Raw genomic sequence first — 16,233 nt, forward strand, 5'->3', positions numbered from 1 at the left:
ACTTTGGGATGAACTTCGGCGTGTCGTGCCGTTCAGAAGTCGTGCGAGTTCAGAAACCTCATAATATGAAAAAGAAGAAAAGGATGAATCGGCATCTGATTGATAACTGTGCTTCCCACAACATGCTTCCGCATTTAGATAATGTTCACAATGAATTCCTCCCACTCAATTACACAGCAGTGCTTCAGCCATTGGATCTGGGCATCATTCGCACCCTGAAAGTGTATTATTGCAAGGAAATGCTGACAAAAATTCTTGTCAGCATAACTTATAGACAGGAGGAGATTAAAATTAATGAGAAAGAAGCTATTGAAATGATTACAAACACTTGGACGCAAGTTAAAGAAAGCACTATAGTGACACATACAGAATCTCATTACTACAAAATTTTCATTACAATGAAATATTTTTTAGGTACCAGGCACTTCGTTGTAACAGAATTTTAACCTGTATTGCAATATTTTACATGACTTCTTCACAGAGAGCATAAAAGTAGCCATTTTAACACTGGTGCATAAAGTACACCGTGCAAATACTTATTAGATGGTGAAATGATGTGAGTAGTTAAGGGTTAATAAAAGCACTTGACACTTTTTGCACCAACATCTTGCTGAATGTGTATGTCATTTGCCCAGCTCATCTCAGTCTATGACTATCGATGGTTTTGTGTTGAAGAGGCTCCAGGAAGACACAAGGGAGTGTGTAGCCAACCTGTATCATCACATGGACTGAAGGCAAAATTACAGTGGGTCCCATTTCCAGTTTACAAGAAGGGTCATTATTTCATCCTTGGGCAGCCTGTATTTCTTTAGTAATTGTTGAGAATTCAGATGGTCCTACTGCAATACAGGTTCTAGGACAGCAACTTGGCTTCTTGGATGGCACTGTCTCAAATGGCGTATTCAGTGAGGTTGCAAAAGTTTCTGGATTGCTGCCATTGTCATTACTGTTACTACAAGGTGATTCAATTTCCCACTTTAAGGGATGTGATTAATGACATATTGAGTTTGACTGGCTAACTCATTATGTACTCAAATTGTCTACAGGCATTAATGCTATAAACAGCCTCTTCTGCACTAATTTATAACCTGCATTATCTATATATATAATTTACTAAGCCGCCAACAAGAAGCCACCCATGGAAAGCACGCAAGACAGCCACGCCCACCAACTCTAAGACCATTGGATACGACAACAACTCGCAGAGCCACGCCCACCAACTCGGACGCAGCAACTCACAACACCGGGCGTCATTCACGTTCGTCTCTGCTAGACTCCACATGCACCTCTGAGCCACGTTGACTTTTCATTAGTCAACCTCAGTGGAACCTCGGTTCACACAGAGGCAGCGCGAGAGAGAGAGCCGCGCACACACACAGGCAGCGCCAGAGAGAGACAGAGGCACACACACACAGGCAGCGCCAGAGAGAGAGCCGCACACACACACAGGCAGCGCCAGAGAGAGACAGAGGCGCACACACACACAGGCAGCACCAGAGAGAGAGCCACACACACACACAGGCAGCGCCAGAGAGAGACAGACGCACACACACAGGCAGCCCGAGAGAGAGAGCCGCGCACACACACAGGCAGCGCCAGAGAGAGATAGAGGCACATACACAGGCAGCGCGAGAGAGAGACAGAGGCACACACACAGGCAGCTCCAGAGAAAGACAGAGGCACATACACACAGGCAGTGCGAGAGAGAGCCGCACACACACACAGGCAGCGCCAGAGAGAGACAGAGGCGCACACACACACAGGCAGCACCAGAGAGAGAGCCACACACACACACAGGCAGCGCCAGAGAGAGACAGACGCACACACACAGGCAGCCCGAGAGAGAGAGCCGCGCACACACAGGCAGCGCCAGAGAGAGATAGAGGCACACACACAGGCAGCGCCAGAGAGAGAGCCGCGCACACACACAGGCAGCTCCAGAGAAAGACAGAGGCACATACACAGGCAGCGCGAGAGAGAGACGCGCACACACACAGGCAGCGCGAGAGAGAGGGGGCTGGACTCATAAGGTAGGAAGGCAGTTAAAGAATGCACTGGCCTTGATTTTGTTTTCACTTCTGTTTACAGCAATCGGTTCGTGGTGTGCATTATTGCAATGTTACTTTTCTTGGTGCTTTATTAAATTACGGATTTTTTCAAATGTTCATTTTTTTCCCTGTGCTTAAAACTCATTAAAAAAAGTGTTTTTAGCCAGCGGTTGGTAGTGCTATAGCGCCATCTATTGCAGTGTTAGTTTTCTCTGTTGTTCAAGGTTTTCTCAGTGTTATTCAATGTTTTTACATTTAGTTTACTATTACGCTGTGCATTCTATGGTTTAATTAACTATATTTGTGCTTAAAAACTTAAAATATATATTTATATACAGTTCGTACAGTCTGGAACTGATTAATTGTATTTACATACAATCCTATGGGAGAAATTGCTTCGGTTCATGACCAAATCGGTTTACGACCAGAGTTTTGGAACGAATTATGGTCGTGAACCAAGGTTCCACTGTATTCTTTTCGGTTATGACGCACGACCGCGTCCGCCATCGCAAACTGTTTTACACGCCATGGTCTTAGAGTTGGTGGGCGGGTCAGCGTAAGTTTCTCTTGCGAGCGGGCACATGACCAGGCGGTGTGTATGCTTCGAGAATGAGGGTGGACGCGGCAGGACTATCTAAGAAGAGGCATGTTTGTCACGGATGTGAATCACTGTATGTGGCGTGTAAAACAGTTTGTTTGTCGCGGATGTGAATCGCTGTATGCAGCATGTAAAACAGTTTCCGAGGGGTATCCCATGGTCTTAGAGTTGGTGGGTGGGTCTCTGTCAGTTGTTCTTGCGAGCAGGCACATGACCAGGCAGTGTGTATGCTTCGAGAGCGAGGGTGGATGCGCCAGCACCATCTAAGAAGAATCATATTTGTCACGGATGTGAATCGCTGTATGCAGCGTGTAAAACAGTTTGCGAGGGGTATTCCATGGTCTTAGCAGTGTCTATACTTCAATGTGAATCGCTGTATGCAGCGTGTAAAACGCTGTATTGTATGTTGCCCTCTCCAGAGTTACATCTTTTCATTCACCTACAGTCGTATCCTCAAAACCAACCTCATTTGGACAACTGTGCCTTTCAGGAAGTATTCACCCATCAATACATAATTATGCGGCGTTTGTTACGCCGCAGGTTGGCTAGTAATTTTATATTTATATTGCAACATTGACTTAATAATAATAATAATAAATTACACAAACTGTATCAACAGACTGAGTATGTAATAACTATAAGCTGGTATACTTCTGAACACTTTAATGGGTACATTAAAATGGAAATAATGATGAAACAAAAATGCTATAACCCTTGCAAAGTTGTATGTACAACAAAAGTAACCAAGCGTGAACTACATTATGCTTATTTTTATTATTTTATTTTGTATGAAAGGCATAGTAACTGGTATGTACAAGGTAATACCTCGAAAAAAACTTTTTTAAACTATGTCATATGTACAAATTATGTTGTAGGTTACAAGATATTATCTTGTACTTATGAGATAGTTTTATGTACATAAAAGATATGTTATACCTGAGAGACAGGAGTCCCCTAGTAATTATTTTTCACCTTGTGGTTTAGGTATTTTGTAAAAAGTTAATGTTGCCTGTGAAAATATTTTTCTCTGCTTTTTCTTAACCTGCTGGCTATTTTGTAAACGTTTCACTATAACCCTGCTTGCAAAGAAACTGACAAAGCAGGCTACTTTCATATAATGTGAGACATAATACTCAGAACTACATAATAATGTATACTTTTCCTGTGTAAATACCATGGAGGACAGATGGGTACACCAATGGCATATAAAGAATGAACCAGCCAAAGCCGGTGGCCAGAAGCATTTCCATCTCCCATACGACAGGTGGCAGTGGTCCTCCCAAAGTGCCCCAGTTTGGACACCTACAGAGGTACAAAGGAATTGGTGTCTGGAAGTGCAGCCCTCTTGGGGTCCCTGGGTGGCATTATAGGGTGCTGTTGGGGGAGGACTTGCCTGGTTTCCAGTTGACCCGGAAGTGCTTCCAAGAGGAAATACTATGACACCAGAAGCATTCCTCAGTCCAAAAGGAGCCTGGCATCTCACCTGAATGAGTTGGGGAATACTCAATAAGAACAGCAGAAGAAGACAAAGAAGATTCACTTGTTTATAATTGTGGTTTGGTTGCTTTTGCACATTTTGTGATTTATTGTGGGGAAATAAAATCCTTTATTTGAACCTGGGACTGTATTGGGTGGTATTGTGTTTGAGGTTTGGGACTCAGTGGCACACCCTTATCTGTAGATGAGTGTGTCTGTTGTGTCCATAAGTGATGTAAGAGCCAGTGTTCTGGCACATAACTTGTCTCATAGCTATGTACTTCATCTGGTGGACAGAAAAGAAATTGCAATGCAAGCTAAGAAATACTGCAGGCATGGCACACTAGTTGTCTCAACCTCATAATGCAAGCTCTGTAACAGGCACTGTATAGTATAGTATGTACTTTGTCACCATTTTCAATTACTTCCTGTGTTCGTCTGAATATGGCATCCAGTGACACGTACAACAGAGTTTTCATCACAGGTAAGCACCTTGACTAGATGCTGACCATTTAGCTGAGTTCATCCTAAGCATGTGTCCCAGCCTTCTCAAGGAGTAGAGCCACTGAAATGGGGAAGCAATTACTTTGCAGAGATAGCACATGTCTTATAATCATCAGTTAGTGGTGGATTTTTGTGCTATCATTATGTCTCTTCCATCTCTATGAGGTACTGCATGGATGTTCGTGCATAGGATTGACATGCTATACAGTATACCCTCGAAATTCGCGGGGATTATGTTCCTAAAGCACATGCGAATTGTGAAAAACCGCAAATTATGGATGTGGTTAAAAAAATGTCTACTTCTATAGTTTAAACCCTAAATATGTCCCCAAAACACTTTAATTTCATTTCAACCTCAGTTTAATACATTACCTAAAAAAAGAATGTAAAGGTAAACCCGTATATTGTACAGTACTGTACTGATATGTCACCCGCAGTGCTAAAATGTAAAATACCAATGTTACCACTATATGTGCTGTAATTCATGCAAGCGTGTTTTCATTGCCAGAAGCCTTAGAAGGTGCAGGACATTTCGAAGGCATCTTGGGGCTTTAACCCTTAAACTGCCACATACTCGGGGGTTAATTCATCCCTGGACGCCAAATACTTTTTAAATAATAATAATAATAATAATGCATTTTATTTATAGGGCACTTTACATTAGCAGTAAATCTCAAAAGTGTTACATAAAAAGTTTAAACAAAGGCAAAGCGAGAATAAAAACAGAGATAAAACAACAATAATTATAGCATTCTTGTTAAAAAGCTTTCCTAAATAGAAAATTCTTCAGCTGTTTTTTAAAACAGCCCACAATCTGCTGTGTTCTTAGGCTCTCTGGTAGGGCATTCCAGAGCTGTAGAGCAGCAGCTGCAAAGGCTCGGTCACCCATTGTATGAAGTTTGGTCGCAGGGGGGTGAAGGCGGTAGGTATTTGCAAAACGGAGGTTTCTTGCAGTGGATTGTAGTATAAGGAGTTCCTTAAGATATTGGGGAGCATTTCCATGGATACACTGGTGAGTAAACAAACAGAGTTTGTATTCGATACGGAGATGGATAGGGAGCCAATGAAGTGACCGAAGGATTGGTGAAATGTGTTCATATTTCCGCACCCTCATCAGGATTTTTGCAGCACTATTTTGAAGGCTCTTGCTGGGGATCCGATGAGGAGTGCATTACAATAATCCAGCCTGGATGAGACAAAGGCATGAACCAGCTTTTCAGCATCACAGAGGGAGAGGTAGGGACGGAGTTTGGATATGTTTCGGAGATGAAGGAATGCAATTTTACAAAGGTGATGGACATGTGCATCACATGACAGATGGGAGTCTAACTTGACACCCAGATTTGTAACTGAAGGGGAGAGGGTAATGGTACGGTCAGAAAAGGAAATACAATTTACAGAGGAACGAAGTTGATGAGGGATGCCAATTAAAAGAGATTCAGTTTTGGTGCTGTTCAGCTTGAGGAAGTTCTTGGACATCCAGGCCTCAATCTCATTCAAGCAAGAGGAAAGAGTTGATGGAGGTGTAAGAGAAGTCGAATCCAGTCTCACATAGAGCTGTGTATCATCGAGCTGCGCATCATCGGCCTAGCAATGGAATGAAACTCCATGCTTGCGGATGATGTGACCCAGGGGTAGCATATAGATATTAAAAAAGGGTCGGCCCAAGGACTGATCCTTGTGGGACCCCACAGGTGACAGTGTGGGTATGAGATTTAGTATCCCCAAAGGCCAGTGTGGTGCCCGGCGGGCATCCATGCCCGGCCGGGACGCCTAGGAGGAGTGGAGGAGGGCTTGTGCCTCCTCCAGGACACGAGGGGGCGTCCTCCCTGGTGGCTTTGGGGACCGCGGGTACGGAGCTTGGAAGCTCAGCCTTGTAGGGGCCCGTGGTCACCGCCAGGGGGCGCCCCAATGCCTTGGGAGTGTTGGCCCTCAGTACTTCCGCCACACCGGGAAGTGCTGGGGGGAAGAAACCTGAAAGCACCTGGTGGACTTCCGGAAACACCTTGGGAGCTTCCGCCACACAGGGGTGTGGCCACGGAGGCCCTAATGATGCACCTGGAGCCCATCCGGGGCATATAAAAGGGGCCGCCTCCCTCCAGTCAGGGCGAGAGTCGGGAGGAAGAAGACAAAGCGTGCTGGAGAGGAGTGGAGGCGGACCAGAGAAAGAGAAAGGCATTGTGTTGTGGCCAGGACTTTAAAAGGGGTGATTGGTGCTTTGGCACTGGATTGTGCAAGAAAACTGTAAATATGATGTATAATAAACGTGTGTTGGGTGACATGTACGTGTCTGCCTGTCTGTGTCCGAGCCAGTCTCCACACCAGATACTCAGCCCTATCTATAAGGTAGGACTCGAACCACTCCAAAGCAATGCCAGAAAGTCCAATTATATAGTGATGATGATGGAGAATATTATGATCTACAGTATCAAATGCAGCTGTGAGATCCAGGAGGATAAGGAATGATGGAGAGCCCTGGTCAGCAGCCATCAGGAGGTTATTGGTGACTCTGACCAAGGCCTGTCTCTGTACTGTGAGAAGTTCAGAAACCAGATTGAAATTTTTCAAACAGATTGATTTTTTTGAGGTGATCCTGAAGCCGAACCAGAACAACTTTTCCAAAACCTTAGACAAAAATGGAAGGTTGGAGATCGGACGATAGTTTGCTATCACTTCAGGATCCAAAGAGGATTTTTTTAAATAAGGTTTAATTTTTGTGGTTTTCAAGGCCAGTGGGACTATGCTGCTCTGGAGAGAGTGATTAATGAGATCAGCAATAAGAGGGCTTATATCTGATACATTAGCTTTTACCAGAGGAATAGGAAAAGGGTCCAATGAACATGTTGAAGGCCTCATCCTCAACTTCTTTAACTGTGGTATAGAGGAACTGGGAAAGGCAGCCCATTGGATATGAACATCCAACGATGGAGGGCTGGAGGCAGATAGTGAGGAGTGGATGATGTCCACCTTAGAGGTGAAATATTCAATAAAATTATTGCACTGCTCCTCTGTGAAATTATTACAGGCGTAGGTGTGAGGATTGAGTAAATGATTTATCACGGAAAAAAGTTATTGATTAAATTTGAATAGTATTGAGATCTGGCAGTGGTCAGTGCTCTGGAGTAGTTTTTTTGGTGTTCCCAATAAGTTAATTTGTGGGCCGTTAAAACTGGTTGCAACAAAACACCGCTCAAGGGCTCACCCAGCTGCTTTCATCTATCGAAGCTCACTTGTAAACCATAGGGCAGATTTTACAAAAGAGACCACTCGTGATTTAACTGGGGCATGGGTCTCAAGGATGTTCTGGAGCCCATTGTTGTAATAATTGACTAATTCACTGACAGAAGAAAGATGGGGAGCAATGGAGAAGTTCTTAATGTCAGCATTAAGATCAATCAAATTTATTTTTTTCAGGTTCCCGAAGCGAATTTTTGCTGCACATTTTAAGTGCACGTCACAATTCACAAAGAAAAAGTGAAATTTTAATGGAACACATTTTTTTCATGCAAACAGCATCACAATTACTGCAACACTGATCATTTTACACACTGCCAATGAACTGTAAAAACTATTTAAAAAACTACTGGAACAATATGTACAAGGTGCAACTGACGCCACTGATGAAATTTAGTAAATCAACGAGCCAACTACACTTAAACTGGCTGCATGCAAGCACACAGAGGTAAACGCTGACGCTGGCAGGCTAGTCTAGTGCAGCAGCTCAATCCCAGAGACAGTGAGGCTAAAGGGGCCAACAGTGGTCATGAGCTGGCTGTTCAACGAATGCATGGTACTGATTGATCAGCTCTGGTGTGCGAGTAAATTGTACTGGGAACCGATAATAGTCGGTTGCGGCTTTCAATGAATGTACGTCACCGAATATACTCGGCTCCTATGTGCTGGCAATGGCACTGGGAAATGACTACAGCCGGTTGTGGCGGTTTAAGGATTAAGAAGAACAAAATGGAAAACACGAGAACACTCAGCTGGAGATGCGTCACAGAGCAGCAGTCAATCAGCAGCAAGGAGAAATGAATAGCACTGTAGCAGTCTGGTGCCGCTAAGATTCACACCGTCAACAAGACTGTGATTTATTTTTATTGTGGAGATTCCAGGGACGCACCAAGCCTTGACCCGACCCGCACACACTCATAAACAGAGACAAAAACAAAGCAAACTGGTAATCAAACAGCAAATAAAGAATGCAATGAAAACAACAATACCACCCCTGTTCCCCTTACGGCGATTATACATTAAAAACAACAAAGCACCAATAAAACACACAGTAAAGTCCATGAAAAACGGCAACGGATGAAATGTAATGATGAAGATAGATAGTTCTACCGGTAGTTCCTGAAATGGTGAAGACGGGTGGACAGGTTCAGGAGCGCTCCTTTCTTCACAGGATAGTAATGAATCCACTTACAGTCCTCATGTACACAGGCAGACAGCAGACAATCCAGACCCCAACCACAAAACGATCCAGAACAAAATGAATAAGTACAGGTAACCCAACAGAAGGCAGGCAGAGAGACGGGAACTTGAAACACAAATTGCAAAAACTTTTTTTTGCTTTTGGTCACCTGCCCCCTTTTTAAAAGCCGCGCCGACATCCTTTGACCCCAACAGCCCCTGCACCCTCAGCAGAAGACCAATTAGAGCCACTGCAGGGACTGCTGGGAGTTACAGTTTCAAATTCTATTGGCTACTTTCACCATCCCAAGCTGCGTTTTCCTTTATGGTTGCTTCCTGTTCTCTCTACAGTGCAGTATTGCCACGAAAAAAGCCATAAAAAAATTGCGGAGGATATTTGCGGTTTCCGCTAACAATTATTAGTTAGGTTCTAAGGAAAACTCCGCGAACGACTGAGGCCATGAACCCTGAACTGTGTCTTCGCAGGGGTCTACTGTATATACTCATGGTTCCAATTCAATTTAAATTTGCTTAAGTTATTTGTGTTTTCAGATTACATTAAAGGCTGTGATTGAAGGGTAATAATACTTGCAATTTAAAACAAATAATGAAAACTTTATCACTTTACAAGGGCTGATCTCACATCCAAGGTTATTATAGTTAACGAAAACTAAAATCAAAACTGAAACTATTATTAAAAAAACATTTTCGTAAACTGAAATAACTAACAAAACCAAAAATGAAAAACTAAAACTAAACGAAACTATTAAAGTAGCTCGAACGACTAACTGAAATAAAATAACTAAAAATAATTTCAATTTTTGAATGAATATTCTTGCTGTTAGTTTTTAACCCTTATAAATTTTAACTCTAAAACTGAAAGTCATCTACCACGAGCCGCCCGCACATTCATCCAGTGAACGGCGGCTGGTAACGGAGGGTGGGTGTTCACACAGCAAGCTGAATACACGTGTAAAGCATGTGGAATAGAAAGTGATTTATGTGTGCGCCTTTCTTTGTGCTTGTTGTACATCAAGATGTAATTCAAACGCCTGAAATCGGAATGTGCTGGTCAACAAAAACTATTTTTGGAAATTAAAACGGCACTGATCGAGAGACTGACTAGGTCATCATACAAGATCAGCATATTGCTGCTGACCAATCACTTTGCTTTAAAAACATCGTTTAACAATGAATCTATACATACCTTGTAAAATTCCTGAGTTGCCAATGTCTCTACTGAACTACAGGTAGGTAGGCGAAGAGAGTCTGCCTAGTGATGAAAACCTAAACATATGGTTTTTTTTTTATGCTATATTTATTAATTTATCTTTTTTAGTTAATATTCACAGCTCAAAATACCTGATATTGTGAAAATAATCCAGTAGTAGAATTACGTTTTAAAATATCTGTCCCCATTTTTTCAATGTTTCTCTCTCTCTCTCAAAATAGATAGCTTTCATATTCTTTTTGTTCTTAACATCAGCCATACCATACATATTGCATACCAGGGATTTTTCCTGCCTTGCATCCAAACCTTCTTGGGTAAGCTCCAAGTTTCCTGTGATCCTACTCTGGATAAACATGTTTAGATAATGTATATATTGTTCTTAATCTCAGATGCTGTTTCTGTCATTTTGTGCCTGTTCATACTCTTATTACCTGCTCTTGCTCTGTTCATTAATGGTTTACTGTTCTTATGCATGGGCTATTCAAGTCTCACTGCCCGTAACCTTGACACTACATGCTTGTTTTTCTTTGTTTCCCTCAATACAGCTAGGTGGGGTCTGCACACTGATTCAAGCCTAAAAGCATTGTTCTTCCTAAGACACTGTGATTTTCATGGTTACACTGGTCAGAACACAGTAGATTCTATTTTCTAATTTTTTATATCTTTCCAGGCCTGCAGGTGGCAAAATTCTTTCTATAAGTTGTTTGCGCCTGAGATGGAATTAGGAGATCAATATGGCTAGTAGAAAATAACAAACCCCAGTATTTGAGATTTCTAAATGCAATATTATAGGCATTCATTATAAACACAATGTCGTTGGAGCAGGATATGCTGTGTGCTATACACATTTTACAGTAAAAAACCCTAACACCTTAAAATTCACCTAAATTTCATCACAAACTGACCCATTCTAGGCAATAAAATGAAAAGAAAAAAAAAGTGCCAACAGTCAGAGCAGACTTGTTCAGCACACATGATATAGAAAATATTTTAAAAATTATAAAATTGTGTAAAATTGTCCATATTCAGTACCTGGTTTTGATTATGCTTATTTTTAATCAGACAAAAAAATAGCTAAATAGTAAACTGTGTCATGTAGTGTAGTAAGCTTCCACTAACATTATACTCATATACAAACCCATTAAGTGTACAGTTCTGTCTCAAATGCACAGCTAATACAAAGCCAGATTTAGCACAGGGCTCATCATTTAGAAATGCTAGGCAAGCATTAGAAGACAAAATGGGCACTGTATACTATTTTTGTGTGTCAAAGTCAGCATGAAACTTAATTTGTTTTTTTGCCTTGTTTGGAATGGCATGATTCATCAAAGTGGGGGCCTGCACATGAAGAAAAAGTATAAAGCCTTGGAACATTGCCCGGCACACCTTTGAAGCCAATGGAAGATAACGTCATCCAATCCTTCCAATGCAGTGACAAAAATGGCAGACTCTATACCTCAGGCCCCCACTCCCGAACTGGGTTCTTGTCATGGCTTCCTTCGTCTGCTGTGCTGCGTAAACCGTCATTAAAGAAAGCTAAGTTATTTCTCCTATGCGATTTCTCACTGCCGTATCAGTAAGGGAGGGGTATCACCTTATAATATCATATCTATATAGATGTGGGTTATGTAACACGCCGCAATTACAAAAGAACTTATTCCAACAAGGGAGCTAACACCCCCTGCTGGATACAGGCCAACACAATTAAATTTTAATAGTAGGAAAAACAAGTAAACAGATAGATAGATAGATAGATAGATAGATAGATAGATAGATAGATAGATAGATAGATAGATAGATAGATAGATAGAGTAATCCCTCCTCGATCGCGGGGGTTGCGTTCCAGAACCCCCCGCGAAATAAGAAAATCCGCGAAGTAGAAACCATATGTTTATATGGTTATTTTTATATTGTCATGCTTGGGTCACAGATTTACACAGAAACACAGGAAGTTGGAGAGACAGGAACTTTATTCAAACACTGCAAACAAACATTTGTCTCTTTTTCAAAAGTTTAAACTGTGCTCCATGACAAGACAGAGATGACAGTTCCATCTCAAAATTAAAAGAATGCAAACATATCTTTCTCTTCAAAGGAGTGCGCGTCAGGAGCAGAGAATGTCAGAGAGAGAGAGAAAAGCAAACAAATCAATAGGGCTGTTTGGTTTTTAAGTATGCGAAGCACCGCGGCACAAAGCTGTTGAAGGCGGCAGCTCACACCCCCTCCGTCAGGAGCAGATAAAGAGAGAGAGACAGAGTTTGTTTTTCAAGCACAAATCAATACGTGCCCTTCGAGCTTTTAAGTATGCGAAGCACCGTGCAGCATGTCGCTTCACGAAGCAGCTGCACAGAAGGGAGCAACGTGAAGGTAATCTTTCAGCATTTTTAGACGAGCGTCCGTATCGTCTAGGTGTGCGAACAGCCCCCCCCGCTCACACCCCCTCCGTCAGGAGCAGAGAATGTCAGAGCATGAGAGAGAGAGAGAAAAGTAAGTTGAGTAGCTTCTCAGCCATCTGCCAATAGCGTCCCTTGTATGAAATCAACTGGGCAAACCAACTGAGGAAGCATGTACCAGAAAGTAAAAGACCCATTGTCTGCAGAAATCCGCGAACCAGCAAAAAATCTGTGATATATATTTAAATATGCTTACATATAAAATCCGTGATAGAGTGAAGCCGCGAAAGTCGAAGCGCGATATAGCGAGGGATTACTGTAGTTGATTAGATCCTGCCAGTTTATAAAGTTTTGTACAGATCCTCTAAGTGGGAATTTGATTTTTTCCAATTTCAGATAATATATAACATCAGTTATCCATTCACTTAAAAGAGGTAAATTAGGATTCTTCCAGTTGAGCAAGATAAGTCTAAATGCCAATAGTGAATTACAGTTTGTTTGTCCTTCTCCACTTTAAGCCCATCTAGAATGTGCACTTAGAGAAAAAAAATGCAACTCACCTGGGCTATAGAGGATACAGATGGTGAGATAGCAGAAGGGAATTGCATGGTAGGGCTCACACAGTGTTCCACACCAGGTGACACAGTAAGAGGGCTGACTGGTGTACGATGGCGCCGACGTGATGATCCACTTAGGCCTCCCGGTTGTGTACTCGGAAGTGAAGAAAATCGCAGAGGCATGTTAACTGAGGGATTGCTGAGAGGAAACTGAAGGTGGGAACTCTTAATTGGGGCTTGGAGTGAAGGATTGTTCAAGGATGGAGAGATGCCTGCGCAAAGATGCATAATAAATAGACAAAGGGTATTAAATTATATGTAATGTAACTATATTAAAATTAAAGTAAACATTTAAGCATATAATTTCCTGGTGCTTAGTCTAATATTCCCCAGTTTCTGTTCACAATGTCAAATTCACATACTCAGAAGTCATAATTAAGTTTTAAAGACCTAAATGAGAAAAATGTAGAGTGCCTGCCCTCCAATAATATGTCATGCATGACCAGTCTAAAAGTACATTTTTTTTTATTTTATTGATTTTATTAAAATCACACAACATTTCATACAAATAAATCGGAACGAAAACAAATCAACCCCCACCCCTGAGAAAGAGAGCTAGGCCAGCAGAGTAAAACTTAAAGCTAGTAAAAATAAGTAAATAGATTAAATAATAAGTGAATAAAGATGAATGGGAAAAAAGGGAGATAATCTGCTTCCTCAGTGCTTTAAAAGCTTATTCTAAAATTTTATTGATTAGATCCTGCCAGGCTTTGAAAAAGTTCTGCACAGATCCTCTAAGTGCAAATTTGATTTTTTCCAGTTTCAAATAGTACAGTACATAACATCAGTTACCCACCGACTTAAAAGAGGAGAGTTAGGATTCTTCCAGTTGAGCAAGATAAGTCTACGTGCCAATAGTGTAGTAAAGGCAATTACAGTTTGTTCGTCTTTCTCCACTTTAAATGTACAATATATTAATCATTGAAAGAAATCACAGGAGTTAAAATGAACATTTTCCCATAGGCACTAAGATTTTTGAAAAGGGGTTGTAACACCACTTATTGAAAACAGGAAAGAAATCCTCACTTGAAGAAATCTCTTTCTGAGAGATCTAAAATAGAGGGATATCATAAACACTTTCATAAAATATATACAAAATCAAGGAATAACTTGCATAGTGAAGAGTTTCCAGTCAGAAAGCAGAAAGGACTAGGCAAGCAGAAGCTCCCATTATTGGCTTTACTTACTAGTGTTCATTATAAAACATAAGAAAACATGTGCTGAAAACAGACCATTCAGGCCAACAAGCCTGTCTGTCCTGTTCACCTAGAATCCCCTAAGCAACATCAAGCTGAGATTTCTAAGTCCCTAAAGTCTAACCTTCCACCACACAACTTGGCAATTTATGCCATCTGTCTCTGGAAAAACTTTAACATTGTGCAAAACCAGACCTTAGCAAGTTTTCAACAGTGTCCCTATGTTGTTTTTGCAGAATTTATTTTAAAATAACAACAGGGATCCACAGTTCTAATTAATTTCATAATATTAAACACTTCAATCATGTCCTCTCTTAATCTCTGTTTGCTTAAACTGAAAAGATTCAGCTCCTTCAACCCTTCCTCATAGCTCTTAGTCCCAGAACCAGCCTAGTTGCTCTTCTCTGGACTTTCTTTAGAAATGCTGTATCTTTTTTGCAATATGGAGACCAAGACTATACATAGTACTCCAGGTGAGGCCTCACTAGTATATTATACAATGTAAGAATAACCTCCCTTGATTTACACTTCGCACAATGTGATATACAGTATAACATCATTATAGCTTTCTTGATCACTTCTGAACACTACCTTAATGTAGATGGGGCAACTCCACTATGACTCCCAGGTCCGTTTCAAATTTCAGACCTCCCATTGTGCATTCAAGTCTCACATTTTTGCTTCCTAGTATTTACATTTCGTTATGTCAAATTTTGTCTGGCACAAATCTGCCAAGTCTGTATGCTATCCAAATTTTTCTAACAATTTAGCTTATCCTACATTATCAACACTTCTACCTTGTTTGGCTCATCTGCAAACTTAACCAGCTTATTTGATTACATTACTGTCCAGATCCAGATGTGTATTAAAAAAGAGCAGTGGCCCTAGCACTGATCCCGGAGAAACACCAATTTTAACATCACTTAATTCTGAAAAAGTTCCTCTCACCATTACCATTAGCACCTCTCTTATAGTATGCTTTTTTTGTTTCCTCATAGATTTCCAGCATTTAAGTGACACACAAGCATCCTCATCTGAGGCCATGTTGAGCATTTTCTAAAACTCCTAGGAAAATATCAAGCAGGAGTATTTGCTAACAAATTTTACCTTTTACCTGTGACTGACATTAAGTTTACTGGCCTAAGGTTACTTGGATCAGCCTGATCACCCTTTTTATAGAACAGGAAAAAAATTACTAGCCTACAAAGGAGGAGGAGGTTGGGAGCATGCGCTGATTGCAGGACAGTGTCACATCCACCACACGGCAAACAACCTAGATTGGGATCCTAGTGCAGCCATGAAACGGGTGACACCTCAGCACCACACTGGAACAGTGTGAAGTTTTTTTACAGTGGCTGTAGTGCCAATCCTGCCACCAACCTCCAAATATTCCCTGCAAATTAGAGGACCTGCTTGCAGGGCTAGATGCAGGTTAATGTTATACGCAGGATGAAGCTATTATAGGTTAAGGGCCTTTTTCAAGGGCTCAATGGAGTAGAGTCACTTCTTGCATTTACGGGATTCAAACTGGCTTCCTTCCGATTGCTGGTGCTGATCCCTAGCCTCAGAGCCACCACTTTGCCCATACTAGCCTACAGAGATATTTAAAATCTATGTGGCAAAGACTTATATATGTACTCACTAGTGGCTTGATGTTTAGATATAGGAAAAAATGTCATAAATGGGCTGATCTAAGAATATGTATGTAAGAATCATACACACACACAAATACATATATATATATATATATATATATA

The 16,233-nt window shown here is 41.3% G+C and overlaps 1 protein-coding gene across 1 annotated transcript in view; it reads right to left on the minus strand.

The window, feature by feature from the left end:
- Positions 1-16,233, minus strand: part of crtc3 (CREB regulated transcription coactivator 3) — a 260,948-nt gene that overhangs the window by 19,773 nt on the left and 224,942 nt on the right. The window contains exon 11 of the mRNA XM_051920224.1: positions 13,224-13,492. Coding sequence (XP_051776184.1) covers positions 13,224-13,492 — 269 coding nt within the window. The remainder of the gene's footprint in view (positions 1-13,223; positions 13,493-16,233) is intronic.

This window comes from Erpetoichthys calabaricus, chromosome 17 (assembly GCF_900747795.2).
Source record: "Erpetoichthys calabaricus chromosome 17, fErpCal1.3, whole genome shotgun sequence".
In the NCBI taxonomy this organism is placed as follows: Eukaryota; Metazoa; Chordata; class Cladistia; order Polypteriformes; family Polypteridae; genus Erpetoichthys; species Erpetoichthys calabaricus.